The sequence below is a fragment of the Muntiacus reevesi genome, chromosome X (assembly GCF_963930625.1).
Source record: "Muntiacus reevesi chromosome X, mMunRee1.1, whole genome shotgun sequence".
NCBI lineage: Eukaryota > Metazoa > Chordata > Mammalia > Artiodactyla > Cervidae > Muntiacus > Muntiacus reevesi.
The window spans coordinates 40,145,677-40,167,046 of record NC_089271.1 but is presented as its reverse complement, the minus strand read 5'-3'; the positions used below and the strand labels follow the sequence as shown (position 1 = coordinate 40,167,046).

At 37.4% G+C, this 21,370-nt stretch overlaps 1 protein-coding gene across 8 annotated transcripts in view; it reads left to right on the top strand.

Annotated features, from left to right (window-relative positions):
• CASK (calcium/calmodulin dependent serine protein kinase) overlaps positions 1-21,370 on the top strand; it is a 369,874-nt gene that overhangs the window by 162,954 nt on the left and 185,550 nt on the right. For all 8 annotated transcript variants that reach the window (XM_065915191.1, XM_065915189.1, XM_065915187.1 and 5 more), the window contains exon 4: positions 18,768-18,845. In XM_065915191.1, the coding sequence (XP_065771263.1) occupies positions 18,768-18,845 (78 nt within the window). The remainder of the gene's footprint in view (positions 1-18,767; positions 18,846-21,370) is intronic.

The following is a 21,370-nucleotide window of genomic DNA, read 5'->3' as shown; positions in this document are numbered from 1 at the left end:
AAAAAGATAATGAGAACAGGTAACATTCATACAAGAGGCTGTTCTATTTGGTAAACATTGGAAAGTCCTTGAGAGAGCATGTGCATGTGTGTGCACACACTGTATGTTGGGAATCAGTCTGGCCAAGTTGAAAGATAGTATTGAAGAACCAACATAGAACAAAGCACAGTTAGATAGAGACAGTATGAAAGAGAAGCTAAGAGTCATGGAAGCCACATTGAGAAGATCCAACATACACGAATTCATACAGAATCCTAGAAGTAAAATGTGGAGAGAGTGATGATGAGGGGAGCCCTTACTCGAAAAGATAATAGTCCCAAACTTTACCAAATAGAAGAAACACTATCCCCTTCAGATAGAAATAAGGTTTGGGGAAGAAAATTGTGGATTAACTTTTGGATCATCCGAGTTTGTGGCAGTCGTGGGACTCCTACCTGTTGATGTGTGGTACACAGCTGCCCATATGAATCTGGCCCCCCAGGAGAAGAATCTGGGCTCAAGGTGAAGGTTAGGAGTCATAACCATTAGAACAGGGCCCATTTCACCTCTTGATACTTCAGTTTCTACCCAAGTACTTGCAAGAATAAAAGGAAATGAGGGAGTATTCTGATAATCAAAACACTAGATAGTCTTACCATCACCTTCATTATCCTTGTCATAAACTGTCTATTACAGAGTCTCAGGATGAGAGTTTAAGAGCTAGGATTCTGAAACCAGATTGCTTAGGTTCAAATCCTGACTCTGCTACTTTCTAACTATGTAACCTTGGACAAGTTACATAACATTTGTCTTAAGCCTCAGTTTCTTCATCTGTACCTGTCACTTTGTGTTGTTATGAGGATTAAATAAATTATTACATGTAAAGCTCTTAAAATGAAACTTGGTGTGTAGTTAAATGCTCAGTCAGTCTTTGTTGTTAGCTATTATCTTTTCTACATTTAACAGAAATCTTCAGTATCTTATCCCAGAGGAGTGACTAATGTGAAAATCACAGTCTATGAGGATAATAAACTTAGTTATCTATGCCTTCCTATGCCCTCGAATGATCTTTTTAGTTAACTGTCGACTTTTCTTTGTCCACATACAGAGTTCTGTTGCTGTTTGTGAATTGGCTGTGATGTTATTTGAACATTCAAGAACTCCAATTTCTTTCTTTGTCATATTTGAACCTTGGAAATAATTCATGGCCATATGGAATCTTCTCATGAGGGCATAGGAATGGTTCCATTTTTCTTGCTAAATTGAAACAATTTAATCTTGGGAAGATACCTATGGTTATGCTTCTGTTTATATCTCTGGTTTTCTAAGTACCAACATTAGCATCTTTGTGTTAGCTAGGAACCTGCCTAGAAGTAAGAATTACACCAGCCAGTTTGATTTCGGAGTACAAATGGTGGTAACATGAAAACAAAATCAATAATTAACTGTGTGATGAGTTTTTAGTCCCTGGTATGTTTACCAAAGATGGGATCTTTTTCCAAATTAGCCCATCTTTCTCACATGCCACGCCACATCAGAGAGTGACCTGATGATTTACCATTCTTTAGATGTCCTGTGAGACAGATGAACTGAGGACGTGCCAGAGGTAGAACTGTCAAAGAATGGCTCCAAATCCTTGCATCCCACACATGGCTAGGAGAATCATGTTGTGGTTTTCGTATCTGCATCACTTGAAGGAGTGCTCCCTTCTGTAGGCCAGGAGCTTTCCTGCTAGCAATGGCAGGGACTGCACTGAGGAATCTGCCTGCAAATGAAGAGAAGGCTTTGAGGAGCACGAGGGAGAACTGTGTTTCTAGAGAGAAGAGATATAAAGAAGAGCTACAGAGACTTACAAAGAATCATACACATATTCCCCATACTAGAGTTATAGGAACTTATACAGGATAGAAAGTAAACTGCAATGGTGCCAAGTAATGATGCAGTGATTATGAGTGACTTTGTTTTGAGTGGCAGAGGGTCTGTCTTGACTCTCACCTGTGCAAGTAAGCAGTACTAGATCAGAGGTCTAACTTTTTTTGTTAAGAATTAATGAAGTTGAAAGATCTGGGGAGAGTAGGCAGGAGAGAAAAGAAAGAAGTTCCAAGTACCCAGGCCTTTGGACACTTTGCCCTGTGCAAATATACTGTGGGCCATATAGTAACTCTCCATCCACGGGATTTTCCAGTCAAGAATACTGGAGTGGGTTGCCATTTCCTTTTCCAGGGGATCTTCCCAACCCAGGGATCGAACCCGGGTCTCCTGCATTGCAGGCAATTGCCTTACCCTCTGAGCCACCAGGGAAGCCCTATATAGTAACCAATGTCTTAGATGAACCCTGTAGACCTCATGCTGGGAGAAGAAACAAGGGTACTTTGGAAACTTAGTTCCTCACTAGCACCGTGAAACTGTCTGTCTTCTGGTCAGATGGGAAAGAAAGCACAGATGAGATCTCTTCATTTGTGAGGATTTTCAGTACTTTTTTAAAAGGCCCTTAAAAAAATAAATAAAAGAATTAAAAAAATAAATAAAAGGCCCTTAAAGAAGTAGACTATCACTATCCTTTCAACAAACCACATAAGTCTATGTTAAAGCAAGGGGAAATTATGTATAAAAAGGTCCTACATCAAACTTACAAGTTGCTAAATATGTTCTAACCTTCGACCTTGATTCATAAGGACCTGGAAGGTTAGTTTCTATTAAGAACCTCCTCCTTCAAAAAAGCATGGGGCCATACAGGGAGCTGAGAATCAAGAAGCTGAGGTTCTAGTTCCAATTGCCATGAATTAGCTACTGACCTAAAGCAAGTCTTTCAATTAAACTTCCAATTCTAAAATTCTTTATATGACTTATCATGATTTTGTGGCTGGACACCCCTCATCCTCTTTTGGTTGTTCCTTCAGAGCTTTAACTGAAAGAGAAGTGTGTGTGTGTCTGTGTGTGTCTGTGTGTGTGAGTGTGAATGTTGGAGGTTTGGGAGGTGTGTGTTTGGTAGAGGGGACTGGTGAGAACACTGAGGGCTAACAGTCAAGTTCTTACCTAGTAAACAGAACAGAGGTTGTGCTCACAACTGCCTTCCTCTCTTTTCTGAGAATTTCAGAAAACCAAACTGAGGAGCATCTTAACATAAACGAATCCAGAGGTCTGCTGCTCTTGTCTTAGGATCCTTTGCTGTCATTTGTAACTGGAGTTTCCTTACCCACTAGGAGGCACCATTGTCAAACAGCATTGATAAGGAGTCAAGAAAATGGTGACACATCAACCTTTGATACCTAGATAGGCATTAGAACAATACTCAGTTTCTAAAACTTGATCAACAATACCTTACACTACATTTCAATTTTAGAAGTGGCAAATTCTTTCAAACCAGTCCTTTTTCAAAGAATCAGAATTTCTTGTGGAAATTTCAAGAATTTAACGCAGAATTTCAACATTAAGAGACTTTTAGTTCAGTTCAGTTCAGTCGCTCAGTCGTGTCTGACTCTTTGCGACCCCATGAATCGCAGCACACCAGGCCTCCCTGTCCATTACCAACACTTGGAGTTTACTCAAACTCATGTCCATCAAGTCGGTGTTGCCATCCAGCCATCTCTTCCTCTGTCGTCCCCTTCCCCTCCTGCCCCCAATCCCTCCCAGCATCAGGGTCTTTTCCAATGAGTCAACTCTTTGCATAAGGTGGCCAAAGTATTGGAGTTTCAGCTTCAGCATCAGTCCCTCCAACTTTAGAGATTACTAAATCGAATCTCATCATTTTATTGAGGAGTTGTTGTCAACCCAAGGTTGAAAGGTTAAGTAGCACGAGCTAGGTGCCACAAGCAGTTGAAGGTAGACTTGAGAACAGAACCCACAGGAAGGGGTCATTTCTCATTGGTTTTGGCTGTCTGGTGTCTGAAACCTCTTCCGGTATTTGAAGAAAATCCCATCTAAAGAGTCTTGATGAAGGACAAAGCCCACCTTCTACTATAGATGCTGAAAATGCCAGGTGTTTGCTCTCCTTGGCCATTGGGATATGAGAATATGATACGGGTTTCATGAGTCAGAAACATCCACTCATGATGTAATAGCTACTGACAAAAAAACAAGGACCATGTGGAACTCTCAGGTAGTAGCAGGTACAATCACTGGTATAGTTGAAGTAGCACTCTGGATGGCTTCCAGCATATAGCGTCAACAGACACAGTGGCGCAAGCGGCTGCAGCTGGTGCAGAACAGCTGCAGTGGTACCCTCGTCAGATCGGTTCAGGGTTTTGTTTCTGACAGCACAGCACCAGTCTTGATTTCACAGGCATCTCTACCACTCTGAGCAATCCAGTGTCCTATTAATAAACTCCTTTTCTGCTTAAGTCAGCCAGAGTTGGTTTCTGTTTCTTGTAACTAACAACCTTAATTGACCCAGCATTAAGGAATAAGAATGAGTCGAGGACAGGTGGCAGAAGACACCATTCCAAGAAGGGAAGTCAGTGGCCTTGGTAAGTAGTTGTAAAATCTGTGGTTGGACAGTTCCCACTTGTACCTTAGGATATCAGTCACAGCATAGGAAGGCTGTAAGATTAGGCATGAAGCCGGTGGGTGGGGTAAAAATGGAGGGCCGGCCAAGGGTTGGGTATCCCAAGATGCCACATTCTGGTAAGGAAATCCAAGGAACCCAAGAATTTTTAATAGATCCTAAACTTCCAAGCCCTTATGAATCAAGGTCAAAGGTTAGAATACATTTAGCAATTCTTAAGTTTGATGTATAATTTTTAAATATTTAAACATACGGCATCATGGACTTCAATTGGTATATTTGTCTCAGGCCCTCCAAATACTCCAGGTAGACCTAAACTAAGGGAGGCCACACATGTGGGTCAAAACAACTTTGAATCTGTACCCTGCTGTGTGGTTTAGTCACTCAGTCATGTCCAACTCTTGTGATCCTATGGACTGTAGTCCACCAGGCTCCTCTGTCCATTGGATTCTCCAGGCAAGAGTACTGGAGTGGGTATTCTTTCCCTTCTCCAGGGGATCTTCCCAACCCAGGAATTGAACCTGGGTCTCCTGCATGGCAGGCAGATTCTTTACTGACTGAGCCACCAGGGAAGCTATTGCTTCCCTGCTGGTCCAAGGCAAAGTTGTGAGGTAGAACAGTGTGTGTGATGTGCTTTGTCTTCCTCTTGATGATCATGACCTTTCCCTTCCTTTGGTGCTCTCTCTCTCCTTGTGTCTACCCATGCTCAGTTGAAGAGTTTCTTGGTACATCCGTTCCTTCACAGAATTGTGAGCCAGTACCCTTCAAATGTTACCTAGCCTGCAGCACCCACCAGTAGTAGTCTTGATTTTAGATACTACTAAACATGCAGACCCACAAAATACCTCAGACACCCTTGGCATTCGATCCACTTAGAAGGATACAGGACAAAAAATACTGCTTGCCAGCCAGGCAGTGCCAGGCATTTCTTTTCAAAGGAGTCCTTTCAGCAGGACATGCAAAGTACAGTAAATATAATAGGAAAAGAAGGATCTTTAAATAGTGTTGAGGAAATGCATTAGCAATTCAGATGTCAGTTTAGATCTCACCCCTCCCCCCAAAAAGAAGACCACAGACAGAATAGAGTTTATATAAACAAGTCAAGTCATAGGAAAGCTAGCAAAAAAATGAAAATTTTTTAACAGATCTTTGGCAAGCTTTTACAACTTCAAAGGACTGAGATTCACAAAGGAAGACATCAATAGATTGAGCTAAAATTGAAAAAACTAGAAAATTAATTTGCTTCAATATTGACATATAAAAGGGTTACATTCTACTGAACACAGATAAAGAAAACTCACCCCAATGGAAGGGAAGGTATTAAGCTTCATATACAAATGAGCAGGAACAGTTCCCACCAAAATAAATGCAGCTTGTACATAGACATACAGGGATATGCTCAGTCATTTTAATGTACTTGATCATATATCAAAATTGCTTTTTAAGCAACTCCCATTGCAGGAGTTCCTTCTCCACTGAAATGGTGAAGGTTTGTTATAATTAATAAACCTGTGTAAATACCTTCTCTGGTCCCTGTCTGTTCATATGAAAGAATGTAATATTGTACCTTAATTTTCAACATAGATGGGAGAGGAGCACTTGGTTCCAATTATGACCCCTTGAGTATTTCCACAATCTCCTCCAAACCCACCTAACATGTTGACTCATTTTCTAGTGCTCCCGGCTTTATTGTTGTTGAGTTGTCAGGAAAAAAATGCCTTGAAATACTGCTCTCCTCTTAACTACCTTGTAGTCTCCACCACGCCCCCTTGCTCACTTTCTGTCATTCTCGTGGCTCCACTTTTCCCTCTCCCCTCTACTTTTTTCTTCAAGACCCATCTCAGAAGCTGCCAACTCCACAAATGCTGTCTGAATCCCTCCAAGATACACCCTTTCCTTCCATCAAAATTCTAATCTGCACTGTTGTAACTCCTCCCCCAATTAACTTAGTTTAGATGGGTGAAAGTGAAAGTCGCTCAGTCGTGTCTGACTCTTTGTGACCCCATGGATATAGTCCATGGAATTCTCTAGGCCAGAATACTAGAGTGGGTAGCCTTTCCCTTCTCCAGGAGATCTTCCCAACCCAGGGATCAAACTCAGGTCTCCCGTACTGCAGGTGGATTCCTTACCAGCTGAGTCAACAGGAAAGCCCAAGAATACTGGAGTGGCTAACCTATCCATTCTCCAGTGGATCTTCCTGACCCAGGTATCGAACCAGGGTCTCCTGCATTGCAGGCAGATTTTTACCAACTGAGCTATCAGGGAAGCCCATTTTAGATGGGGAAAGGGTTTTTTAAAAAAAGATCGTGTGTCCATGACTCCTCTCTCTTTCAGAAATGAATTCACTGACAACAAGTATTTGTGAATATTCATCAGTATGTGGGATATTATGCAGTAATGAAAGGCTTATTTATGCCCTCACATTATTTATAGTCAAACTAGCAAACTAGTCAAGTGCCTATCCATGAAATAAATAATAATAATAACTGGCAAAATAGTTCTAAGTGACCACAGAGAGGCACAGATTCTTAGGGCCGTAAGAGATCGGTAGAGGAAATGTTTGGGAGCTGGAAAAGGCAGAGTGGCTTGTACAAAGTTGGTGAAGAGCATCAACATAAGTGTAGGAGAGAGAGAGGTGGAAAAGTGGAGAGAGGACATTTCCAGCAATATCATAAAACATAAAAGTATTGGGAAAAGATGATGGGACATTTGTAAAGACGTCAAGACAGTACCACAGGAAAAGCCCTGAATTAGAAGAAAATAAAACAAAGTCGTGGGTTTTTCTAATCAATAGAGATTGATTTGTGTATGCAAGGATTAAAGCATCTATCAGCAAACTTACATATAGAGAATTCGTTTAAACTGTTATCAACAATAAAGTATTTACATGTATCACCTGGGAGGATGGAAATGGAGGCTCTGCATTTCGAAGATCCCACTAGGTGGTTCTAGAGCATGGGGCCCCCACGACACCATGAAAATGTGATTGTTCTCCAGAGCCCTCCCTCATACTGTGATCTTAACCTTCCTAGCTATAATCTCTTGTCTTCCATTAAATGACTCAGAACCTTGAGCAGAAGTTAGAAGTTTCCCTCTTTGTAAACTGAACATTTGGGTGCATGGTCCCTAAAGTCAAACTGCCTGAATTTAAATCCTGGCTCTGGAAAAATAAATAAATAAATAAATAAATCCTGGCTCTGCCACTTACTAGCTATGTGATGTCTTAGGCAAGTTGCTTGATGTCTGCTGTTTCTCAGTTTTCTCATAAGTGAAATAAGGGCGGTAAAATACTTAACCTCATAGACCTCTTGTTAAATGAATTAGTGCATGTAAAGCACTTAGAAAATACCTGTCACATAGTAAGCACTCAATAAATCCTAGCTTTATTAGAACAAAGCAAGATTATTTGCTTTTGAACTGTATATAAAAGAAATCATACAGTTTATGTTTTATCTTTAAGATTTAGCCAAATTTTTGTGTACCTATAGCTAATTTCTTTTGATCACTATTTAATAGTCTATTTTGTAAATATATTAATATTTTATCCATTCTACTACCAGTGGACATTTGGATTGTTGACATCTAGGGACTATTGTGAATAGTACTGCTATGAACATTCAGGTCCACAGAAGCACATATTTATTTGAAGAGACTGTCTTTGCCCAATATTCTGCAGTTACTTTTTTGTCCTGTATCTAGCATCCACATATATGTGTGTGTGTGTGTGTATCTGTTTCTAGGCTTGCTCTTATGTTCTACTATCCTGTTTGTCTATCCTAGTGTTAATAGTGTACAGTTTTAATTATTAAGCTTTGTATTATAAAATTTTGAAGTAGAGCAAATCTTCCCACCATATTGTTCTCCCAAAATACCTTGAATCTTCTTGTCCTTTTGCATTTCCATATACATTTTAGATTCTGCTTAACAGTTTCTAATATGATACCTGTTGGGATTTTGATTGGAATTCCATTGAATTTATGCTTTAACTTGGGAAAGATGAGCTGTTTACAATACTGAGTCTTCCAGTCTGTGAACAAGATAATTTTTTCTCCATTTATTTTAGTTGTTTAATTTCTCCTAAAAAAAAAAAAGTCATACTCTTCTCTCGAGATCCTATACATCCTTTTATTTGATTTATTCCTATGCTCTTTAATGAAAAAAAATTTTTAATTTCATTTGTTTTATGACAATTTTGCTAAATTCTGATTAATTTTCATTTTTCCTTAGATTATTTTGAATATTCTGCATATATACTTATACCATCTGTAAATAAGGATGATTTGTTTCTTCCTTTTCAATTCTTATACATTTTATCTCTTTATCTTGCCCTTACTGCTCTGACTAGAACCTTCACAATATTGTTAAATTGTTGGAGTGGACATTTTTGCATTCTTAATTTAAGAATTTCTTAAGATTTAAATCCATAGTTTTATTAAATGTTTTTTCCTTTTTTTGAGGTGATCATTATTTTTTCTTCCTTAATCTACCTCAGTGTACAGAATTCTATTAATTGAATTCCCAATGTTAAAACAGTTTTGTATTCCTTTGGTAAACCCATCTTGATCCTGTTACAGTTTTTCAATATAACTCAGTATGGTTTCGTTTGGCTTATTTGCATCTATGTTCATTAGTGAGATTGCCCATTAATTTTCACATGCTGTCCTTAACCGATTTTATATCTAGTTTAAGCTAACTTCATAAAATGAATTGGAAACTGTTCCTTCTTTTCATTTATTTTGTTTCTCCTCACAGTATTCAGTAAAACTTGTGAGAAATGCCATCTAGGCCTAGAGTTTTCTATGCCAGAAGGTTTTTAATTACTATCTCAGTTCCTTTAATCAGTAAAGAATTATTTAGGTTTTCTAATTCTTTATGTGTTTTGATGAGTTTTATTTTTCTGGAAATTTTTCCATTTCATATAAATTTTCAAATTTGTGGCATAAAGTTTTGATATCTTTTTAATGTCTGCAGTATATAGAATATCTCCTTTTTCATTCTTCATACAGGCTGCTTTATATGTCTATTTTTTAATTCAAGCTTGCCCAAAATTTATCATTTCACAAGGAACAACTTTTAACTTTGTTAATCCTCCCAGTATCTGTTTGTTTTCCATATCATTGGTTTCTATCCTTATTTCCATCTAATTTATTTGACTTTAACTTGATGATTTTATATGACTTATGGAGATGGATGCTTATCATAAATCTTGAACGTTTCTTCTTTTAGAATATTAATATATGCATTTATAGCATATAAGTTTTGATGCATTGATTTTCATTATCGTTAAGTTTTAAATATTTTCTTATTTTCTAATGATTTTATTCTGAAATCTGTGTAATAAAAGTATATTGTTCGGTTCTCAAAATTGGGATTTTTCTAGTTCAATTGTATAAATCTTTTCCAAGAATATTTTTTTGCTTTGCCTTTTGCCCTGTTTTTTCTTCATTAATTTCTGCTCATTATCATTTCCTTCTATCCCTTGATTGGATTTAATTTGCTGTTCTATTAAAAAACTTTCTCCTGGTAGAATGTCACTGATTTCAGCTTTTATTTTCTAATATTTTACATCAGTGTTTGTAATATTTATGTTAAATTTAAATAATTTTTAAAGTATTAAGACTGCCTTATAAATACTATTTTAACAACATACTGAAGGAAAGTTTTTGCATTTTATTTTTTAGCATTTAGAACTGTTTTTAGTATGACAAAAATGGTAATACCTGTTCTTTTTTTTTTAAGTAAAAAGAAAACAAAAAATCCAGAGTCCTACCCATTTACTCTTTAACACTGTGTTGTACTATCCAAAAATTTCTCAATACATTTGAATGCACATATATAATGCATATGTTTGTACATCTTAATATATTATGCACATCTTCCTATATCAATAAATACACTTCTATAGCATCATTTTAATGGCAGCATAATATCCTACTCTGTGGATTTACCACAGTTTATTTAATCATTCTCTTTTTGTTGGGCATTTAGGTTTTTTCCCACTTCTCCCTATTAAAAATAGCTGTGATAAACCCTTGTCATTAAAATTCAACAAATAATCTGATTATTTCCCTTGGAATGAAATCATTGGGTCAAAGGACATGCCCATTTTTAAGACCTTTGTCTAGCATTATAAAATTGTCCACTGAAAAGATTGTATTAATGTATTTTATTTGTCATCGGTGGATTACCTGATACAAGATAAGTTTCTCCAGCATTGGAGAGGGTGTGGAGAAAAGGGAACCCTCTTACACTGTTGGTGGGAATGCAAACTAGTACAGCCACTATGTAAAACAGTGTGGAGATTTCTTAAAAAACTGGAAATAGAACTACCATATGACCCAGCAATACCACTTCTGGGCATGCACACTGAGGAATCCAGATCTGAAAGAGACACGTGCACCCCAGTGTTCATCGCAGCACTGTTTATAATAGCCAGGGCATGAGCAACCTAGATGCCCATCAGCAGATGAATGGATAAGGAAGCTGTGGTGCATATACACCATGGAATATTACTCAGCCATTAAAAAGAATTCATTTGAATCAGTTCAAATGAGATGGATGAAACTGGAGCCCATTATACAGAGTGAAGTAAGCCAGAAAGATAAAGAACATTACAGTATACTAACACATATATACAGAATTTAGAAAGATGGTAACGATGGCCCTATATGCAGGGCAGAAGAAGAGACGCAGAAGTACAGAACAGACTTTTGAACTCTGTGGGAGAAGGTGAGGGTGGGATGTTTCGAAAGAACAGCATGTATATTATCTGTGGTGAAACAGACCACCAGCCCAGGTGGGAGGCATGAGTCAAGTGCTCGGGCCTGGAGGGCTGGGAAGACCCAGAGGAATCGGGTGGAGAGGGAGGTGGGATGGGGGACCGGGATGGGGAATACGTGTAACTCTATGGCTGATTCATATCAATGTATGACAAAACCCACTGAAAAATAAAAAAAAATTAAAAAAAAAATTTCTCCAGCATTGAGGAGTGTGTGTGTTTTGGGGGTGGGGCTGTAGCTAGCTTTCCATACTGGAAGACTGGACCTATGCCCCAACTTTTAGCCATTTCCATATTTCTGGGTTTAATAATGGCAACACCCCAGTCTTGAAATGTAATACCTCAATCTTGCACGAGTTTTGATATGTACTCTTTTTATTATTATTAGAAATACTAGACATGCTTTTTAATTTTCAGTGTGATTTTGCCTTTGATTCCTAGGTTATTTAGCATGTATTTCTCAATTTCCAAACATTTGGGAATTTTCTAGTTATTTTTTAAATTTCTAACTTAACTATACTGTGATTAGAAAACATCCTCTGCTTACAGTTCTTTAAATTTTGTTGGGTCTTAGAAATCCACTTCTGCAATATCTTGAATTGTAATCCAAACTAGTATTTTGTGTGTGTGTGACATCACTTTTACTTGAAAGAATGACTAACAGACAAGCCACAGTTACCCAAACTTGAGTATATGGCAGACATTCAATAAAAAATGAACAAAGCGAGCTTGCTGCTTCCAGGGAAATAACTCACAGTAGTTGTTGCCAATGATGAAATTCAAATTTTTCAAGTGAAAATTAGAATTTTGGAAAACTTATATCTGCCACCATGAGTTTAACAGCTTCCCAGGGCTTAAGGGGGTGTGTGTGCATGCGTGCATGCATGCACTCAGTCGTATCCAACTCTTTGCAGCCCCATGGACTGTAGCCCACCAGGCTCCTCTTTCCATGAGTTTTTCCAGGCAAGAATACTGCAGTGGGTTGCCATTTCCTCCTCCAAGGGATCTCCCTGACCCAGGGATTGAACCTGCATCTCCGGCATTGGCAGGTGGATTCTTTACCACTGAGCCACCTGGGAAACCCCCCAGGACTTAAAGAATGTTTCTAATGTAATCAGCAGTGATTTTTAATATCATGTAATCAAACATGTCAATATTAGGAAATTCTACATAACTCAGTGGGCCAGTGTTTTTCAAATAACTAATGCATAATGTTATAAAGTTATACACATAGGTAAAAGGTCTGTTCAAAGAAAAAGAACTTAGTAGTTGACCTAGAAATTAAAGTATACCTCCTGACTTATAAATTATTGTTGTCAAGTATTTATATTTAAAATCAATCAATCTCCTCCTGGCACACCCCATCCCACCCCACTACCTACCTCTATTTCTGAACAGTAACTATTTCATGTGATCGATCTCTGTCTCTCCAGAGAGAGACTGAGAAAATAGTTGTTTTATACAATCATTGTTCACTTAGATTCACCTACATATTTACATTTTATGTTTTCCATGCCTTGCTGAATCTCTGAGTTTTCTTCATATTTCTTCTTCCTGAGGAATATTCTTTTATATTTCCTTTAGGGATAGGTATGCTTGTGGCAAATTATCTCAGTATTTTACTTATCTGAATTGTTTTTCCACCTTCATTCTGTAAAGATTTTTTTTCTTTTTATTTTAATTGGAGGCAGTTACTTTACAATATTGTAGTGGTTTTTGCCATACATTGACATGAATCAGCCATGGGTGTACATGTGTTCCCCATCATTCTGTAAAGATTTATTAAGTGAGAAGAGAAGATTATATTGGCAGTTATTTTGAGACACTTTTCCACTGTTTTCCGGTTTCCACTATTGCTACTGAAAGTCAGCTATCAGTCTATAGTCCGTTGTTTTCACTGTTTTTGAGATTGTCTATGTTTCTTTGTTTCCTGCAGTTTTCAGTGGTATATAGCTAACTATAGATTTCTTTTTCTTGCTTGATGTTTAATGGGCTTCTCAAATCAGTGGATTGGTATCTTTAATCATCTCTGGGTAATTATCAGTCATTATATTTTCAATATTGTTTCTGCTCCATTTTCTTTTCACTTTTTAAACTTCAATGAAATATATGCTGACTTTCAAAGTAATCTTTTACATTTCTTAATCTCACCTTTATTTTTTCCATGTTTTGTCTCTCCTTGCTTCAAGCTGATTATTTTCTAGTTCACTAATTTTCTCTTTGACTATCTAATCTCTTCAAATTCTTAATTTTTATGTTTTTCTATTCTTAAATTTCTTCTTGCTGCTTTCCCAAATCTATAGTGTCACTTTTGATTATTTATTTCTTACTGAATATTTAAAATTCAGCTTTTTTCTCCATGGTAAGCATTGGGGTTTTCCTATGCTACTGATAAGACATACCAGAATATATTGTATACTGCAATTTCAAAATGCAACTCTTTATGTTTCCACCCTGGAGTATGAGATATTTTGTCAGAGCCTTACCCCTTGGTGGACTCTTCTGTGGTTTGTGAGAAGAATAGCTCTTTCTGTCCTCTTGGATCATGCTGTAAGGCTGCATCTGACTGTCACTTCTCTAGAGTTCCCCAGAAGTGAAACCTCTTGCCTCCACAGCTGCCTTCTTTCCATAACCCCTCCATATCCCCAGGGCAGAAACAGCTCCTGCTTCCCTCTTTGAGCTCTAATCCTTTCTCTGTTCTCATAGGTAGTTTTTCACTGTTTATGCTGTTAATTTGTTTAACACTTAAAAAATTTTTTATTGGGCTGGCCAGAAAGTTTGAGTTTTTCCATACCCAATATTTCATCTAGATTTTGTAGTTGTTTTTATCACCTTCAGGGGAAATGCTGATCAGAGAAATCCGGCTTTGATCTGTTCTTTACAGTGCTCCTCAAAGAATAGTTTGCAGACAAATTCTAGTCTACCAGACATTTACCACTCTATAATGAGATAAGAACAGAAATTGAGCATAAACATCTAGAAACTGTTAGAATAATTTATGTTGCAGTGAAATAACAGCATGTGGTTTTGTATGTTGTAAAAAATGTTCTTAATATACTACAGTGTGTGTGGGGTGGGGGGGTGGTGAAAGGTAGTCCTTCATCACAGTTGGGCTTCCCTGGTGGCTCAATGGTAAAGAATCCACTTGCAAAGCATGAGACACGAGTTCAATCCCTGGGTCAGAAGGATCCCCTAGAGAAGGAAATGGCAACCTACTGCAGTATTCTTGCCTGGGAAATTCCATAGACAGGAGCCTGGCAGGTCTGTGGGGTCACAAAAGAGTCAGACATAACTTAGCAACTAAACCACCACCATCATCACAGTTAATTTGAGAAACGCTTCTTCATACAAGAAGGTACTAGTCTCCTACAAGCCTTCTCTTTCTCTGCTTTTATAGAATACATTGTAGAGGAGGAGAGAAAACTTTCTGTATACTCTTATGTTAAGTACCTTGGGCCTGCGAATTAAACAGACAAATGGCAAATTAACAGGAGAAAAGATTTTCATTTGCACATGGTGGGCAGTAGGGAGCAGTCATACTCACAGGAAAAAGTGAAACCCACAGAGACCCAGAGGCTTATATACCATTTTAACAAAGAGTGAAAGTGAAGAGACTAGACAAAGGAAGGAGGGGGGAGTTTGGGTATCTAGGGTTGGAAGTAAATTGTAGGAAGGTAATCAGAAAATATATGGTAAAAAAGAGTTATTTAGCAAGGTTTGTTACCCAGGTAAGAGTGGTTTTTTCTTCCTGGTACATGAGAGGGGAGCACCTTTACAAAAGGAAATTTCTGTCACTTTAATAAAGGGAAATGTCCCATTTTTAGGCAGAATGGAAGAGAGTAGAGTGTTTTCCTGTATGTGCTGATTTTCAGTTGCCTTCAACTCAAAATAATCCTCTGCTAAAGTGGCATATTTGGGGCTGGAATATTTTGATCTCTTCCACATACTTACAGCCATACCTTGTCCCTCTAGACCTGTGCATTTGCTTTTGGATAATTTTTAAATTTTTTATAAGTCATGCATGTTTATTACAAAAGTTTTAAAATTCAGATAGATGAAATGAGGGGCAGTTAAGATCATTCATAATCCCACCACTTTTCACAATTCAGAGTAAACATCCCATAGTTTTTCTCTGTGTTTAGTATAGAAACATTCCCCATACTCTTCCATAGCAGGATTTCTTCTCTCTCTCATTTCGTTCCCTCAGAATGGAACCAAGGAAATTCAGAGCATGCTTATTGAAACTTCTTGGCAGCCTCAGAAACACCCTAAGATGGGAAGCCAAAGAGAAAACCAATAAGAGAAGGCTTATAATTGTTTTTAAAAGCATGTTATCAAGTAAAGTTTGTCAAGAATTAAGACAGTGAACTTTTTGTTCAAGATTAATATACTGGGATTGTATGTTTTATGAATATGTATATTTTAAGTTTCTATGATGAGTAAAATTTGCATAAAAGTATTTTTAGCTCTTATTTCTATAACTCATAAAATTTTAAATTAATGGATTGCCTTTTACTTTAATATCAATTAACATTACAAATAACTAACCAAATAGCTTTAATAATAGAAAAATTACTTTCATAGTAATGACTTACTTTCAGACTAAAACCTCAAAGAGCACGCATGCTTGTTTTAAACATTACATAGGCAATTTTGTTTGGTGCCCATGGTTATGAACCATTGTATTAAAAAATGTATAATAGCCAAAAGATCCCATTTATAATAGCAACTAAAAATATAAAATGCCTCCGTGTGGGGAACCCAATAATCAATATTTGGAACCAATGTGAAGAAAACCTTAAAATTCTAACTCAGAGACATAAAAGGAAATGGAGATGCATATCATATTCACAGATGAGAATGTTAGGAAAGTGTTAATTTCTACTTGTTAATCTATAAATATAATACTATTTCAGCAAAATATTTTTTAAAACTTTTTAGTGTTTGAGAAATTGATTTTAAATTTCAGCTGGGAGGAAAAAAAATCTCATAGGAAAATGTTGGCAAAGAGTAATAACGAAATGAGACTTACTTTGCCAAATACTAAAATAGATACTATTGCAGAATTAAAAATGGTATCAGACTAGATACCAAAATAGTGGAAAAGAGTAGAAACCTAAAAATAACTTCGTGTGTGTGTATGCATATGTAGAAATTGTCATTTCAATTACTAGTATTTTCACATATGTCCAGGAAAATGAATCGATTCATGCTGGTAACTGTAGCCCAGGGCAGTAAATGATTTCCAGTTATTTCCCACTGACTGGTTCCCTCTTTAAGTATTTGCCTCTCATGACAAAAACCACTACAATATTGTAAAGTAATTAGACTCCAACTAATAAAAATAAATGAAAAAAAAAAAGTATTTGCCTCTCACCACCTTACTACCTTCTCCCACCCTTAAGATTTTTCCCCCTTTCAGATCTCTCCAAAAAGCCTTCCTCTGGCTCTAAGCTAAGGATTCTTATTGCTTTATGATGCAATCAGTTTAGCTCTCTCCTTTGCCCAACTCTTCTCTCATCTAAGATGCATCGTGCTTATCCTCACATTTCGCAATTAAAAAGGAAAAAGGCTAAACAAAGCTATAATTCCCTCACTATGTGTTTTTAGTCTTCACAAATGAACCATCCAAGCTTAAACTGCAGCCAGCTTTAAAAAGAGTGCTTTTCTTCTCCCCACAACACAAAGAAATGAAAAATATTCAGCCTCTCTAGTAATCAAGGAAATATAAATGAAAGCATTTGTGAGTGACTTTTTTTCCTCCTATCTGATTGGCAAAGATTAAAAAGAATAATCATCCTAGGAGAGCCAAGCAAGGTAGAGGAAAGAACACTTTCACACTCGGTAGTTGCGGAGTAAATTGTTGAAAGTTTTTCAGTAGTATATGTATCAAAAGCATTCTTTTCTATGCCTCTTGACCTAGCAACTCTGCTTGTAGGACTGTTACAGGTGATCAGGGTTGTTCACATAGACGCATGATCACATTCATCTGGGCTTTATTTCTGATGATGCAAAATAGGCCCTGCCATACTTCAGAGTAGACTGAGCCATCATAAAAATTAGTTTAGAAAAGAATCCTATTGAACATTGGAAAAAGTTCATTGGCCGTGAAATGAAAACTAGGTAAAATTGGTAAAGGTTTGTATAAATGTGAAAGTATTTTCATATAATATGGTCAACTATTCATTAAATATTTACTGTGTACCTAGTATTCTGTCAGGTTTTAGGTGGGAATATGTTGAAAGTATAAAATATACTTGTTCTTTTAAAACTTCATGCTGCATTTGAACTGTTGAGCTTGAATAAGTATATTTGTTCCTTGCACACTTAGATAATGGAAAGAGCATTGAATATAGGTAGGGATTTGAATTCTGTCCCTGTCACATATGTGTCTACTCACTTAGACAAATTATTTGAGAACATGAAGGATGCTGACCTCATGGGGTGATAGTAAGAGTGAAGAGAGATAAAACAAGGACTGCTTTCCATAATGCTTGATGAATAGTAATATTAGTAATGATTACTAATGATTATTAATTAATTAGTTATTGGACTTCCCTGGTGATTCAGTGGTTAAGAATCTGCCTTTTAATGCAGGGGACACGAGTTCCATCCCTGGTCGGGGATGCCCCGACCTACAATGCCCCACAACATTTTGCCAACAAAGGTCTGTGTAGTCAAAGCTATGGTTTTCCCAGTAGTCATATACAGATGTGAGGGCTGGACCATTAAGAAGGCTGTGGTTGTTGTTCAGTCACTCAGTCATGTTGCACTCTTTGCAACCCCTTGGACTGCAGCAAGCCAGGCTTCCCTGTCCTTCACTGTCTCCTGGAGTTTGCTCAAACTCATATCCATTGACTCAATGATGCCATCCAACCATCTCATCCTCTGTCGTCCACTTCTCCTCCTTCCTTCAATCTTTCCCAGCATCAGGGTCTTTTCTAATGAATCAGCTTTTTGCCTCAGGTGGCCAAAGTATTGGAGTTTCAGCTTCAGCGTCAGTACTTCCAATGAATATTCAGGGTTGATTTCCTTTAGGATGGACTGGTTTGATCTCCTTGCTGTCCAAGGGACTCTCAAGAGTCTTCCCTAGCACCACAGTTCGAAAGCACCAATTCTTCAGCACTCAGTTTTCTTTATGGTCCAACTGTAACATCCATACCTAACTACTGGAAAAACCATAGTTTTGACTAGATGGACCTTTGTTGGCAAAGTGATGTCTCTGCTTTTTAATACACTGTCTAGGTTTGTCATAGCTTTCCTTCCAAGGATCAAGTGTCTTTTAATTTCATGGATGCAGTCACTGTTTGCAGTGATTTCAATGTTAAGATGGTTATAATGTCCTTTATAATTGGTATCTTTTTCATCAAAAGAAGGAGATTCAAATAATTTATTATAATATTTAGCTGTAAGTCAACTAAAAACTTACTTACAGTGTATTCACTTTCAATGTTTTCTTCCTGAAATTTTCTCTTTCCTTATATTCTTTTTCACATCTCTCTACAGTATGGATGGAGCAGATCTGTGTTTTGAAATCGTAAAACGAGCTGATGCTGGTTTCGTATACAGTGAAGCTGTCGCCAGGTATGTAATTTGTATCAACTTTCCAAAGTATAGGTAGAAGTAAAAGGGAGATGACAAGGAAATCACATGAAGCGTCCTGCTCTTTGAATGGCAAGCAGGAAAGGAGCATCTCTTAATGTGCCTTAGTGGAACCAAAGAGTGACCGAAAATGCAAAATATTAAACAGTGAATTTATTTATATGGATTTAGAATTTAACGTCACCGCTGCTGTCTCTTCCATTTCTGACGACTTTTATACAAGGAGGAATTTGATAGGTCAAGAACTATGTAGAAAGAAACTTGGGGGTTTTTTGGTGTGTTTTTGATTTTTGCTTTTTAGCAGATGTGCCTCCTTAGTTCTTCAGTTTGCCTTTTAGTGATAGCAGATTGTATAGTGACCAGTTAATCTGAGAAAGAGCACGGAACAGCAGAACAACAGAAATAACAGCACAGTTTTTCTGCTGAATATATTGGATCTCCCAGTCAATCACTGTAGTCATCATTGTTCCAAGTGGAGGAGTTCCTACTCAAAATAAGGATTTAATATGAAAAATCACAGGAGCCATGCACTGGGTCACTTGCCTATAGATTTGGAGAAGTACATCTTTCTCCCTTGGTGACTCTCAATCATATCATAAATACCCGCTCCAATAAGTTGCCTTTTTAATACACGGGTTACAGCAACCCTCTTTAGTCACTAACCATGTTATGTTAAAGGGTTCAAACCTATAAAGATTTATTGAAACTTTCTACCATTTGGGAAACAGTTACCATTAAATGATTATAACATTCTCCCGCCTACCATTCCTTTTATAATTATGGCACAATGGACAGATATGGCTGAAAACAGCTTAGAGACTACTACCCCCATGCAACTTTAAGCTCAGAGTGACTTGACTTTCTTCAAATTCTTTGCACAGTCTTCTCCTGACTGAGCAGCAAGGGCCCCCATTTCAGGAGGTGTAGCAGCCATAACTATAACACAAGATGAAGAATATACTAAATTTTAGGTAGCTGCTGTTTTCTACTCCTGGAGCTAGGGGGAGGAAGCAAATGAGAGTTTATATATATTAGCTTTAGTTCCTTCTTTTAATTCCTGATTTATTCATGGTAGAACTGAGGCCAAATATCCTTTTTTATTTTGTGCCATGTTCACTAAAAGTGTATTCTAGGGTTTTCTTTTTTTTTAATCCCATTTTGCTTTTGTATTCTTACCACAATTAAAAGTTTTTATTTTGTATTGCATTTTAGAATTAAAAAATATTCTTTAATAATCAATGCTATCTTGATTTTTCTTATGGCATAGTGGTATGCCACCTTCTCCTACTAAATGAAACCCTCAGATTTTGCATAGCATTATTCATATTTATTTCTTCAAGAATTAGAGTTTTGTATTTTTCCATATTGTTATCTTTCAACAGCAGCATCAAATAGGGAAAACTAAAAATTCTGGATGTTGATTTTATAAAACAGTGAAACTTGATGGAAGAAGATGACCTTTTCCTTTTTGAACCACAAAGACACTGGAATACCTGGCAGATAGGCTGTTGGAGTTGATGTTAAACCACTACTGCTTTTACTCTGTTCCATACTTATCCATTACTTTGCCAACAAAGTCGGTCTAATCAAAGCTAAGGTTTTTCCAGTAGTCATGTTTGGATGTGAGAGTTGAACTATAAAGAAAGCCAAGTTTATATGGACTATAAAGAGTGCCAAGGAATTGATGCTTTTGAACTGTGGTGTTGGAGAAGACTCTTCAGAGTCCTTTGTACTGCAAGGAGATCCAACCAGTCCATCCTAAAGGAAATCAGTCCTGAATATTCATTGGAAGGACTGATGCTGAAACTGAAACTCCAATACTTTGGCCATCTGATGTGAAGAACTGACTCATTTGAAAAGACCCTGATGCTGGGAAAGATTGATGGGAGGAGAAGGGGACGACATAGGATGAGATGCTTGTATGGCATCACCAACTCAATGGACATGAGTTTGAGTAAACTCTGGGAGTTGGCGATGGACAAGGAGGCCTGACATACTGCAGTCCATGGGGTCACAAAGAGTCGGACACAGCTGAGCGACTGAACTGAACTATTCTTTCCTATTACTTTTCTTTAGCTTTGAGCTTGTCTCTGCCACTGTGCTAGGTGTTAGAACATGAAGAATACCAGTGTTGTAGAGATGATGTCATAGAGTGAAATGACTGGAGGTCTCTCACAATCTTGAGATTTATAGGAAAGTTAGATGTTTATGTACATCAAGATGAGAGTCTGTTGATTTTAAAAATCTACCTGTATTGCTGTTAAAATGGTGATTTTATGAAAGGAACTTACCAGAATGGACCAAAGAAAAGAGTAATCTTGGGATCAATGAATGACACTGCAAAGAGAGAGATTTGGCAAAATTTATTAAAACCCTTCCTAAAATGACAATAGGGAGGGACCTCAGAAAGTATGATTAGGTATGTCCCCTATTGCAGAGTACCAGTGACCATGTAACCAAGGGTTTGGTTTAGAGCATTCAACCAGATGACTTCTACCTTCCTTCTC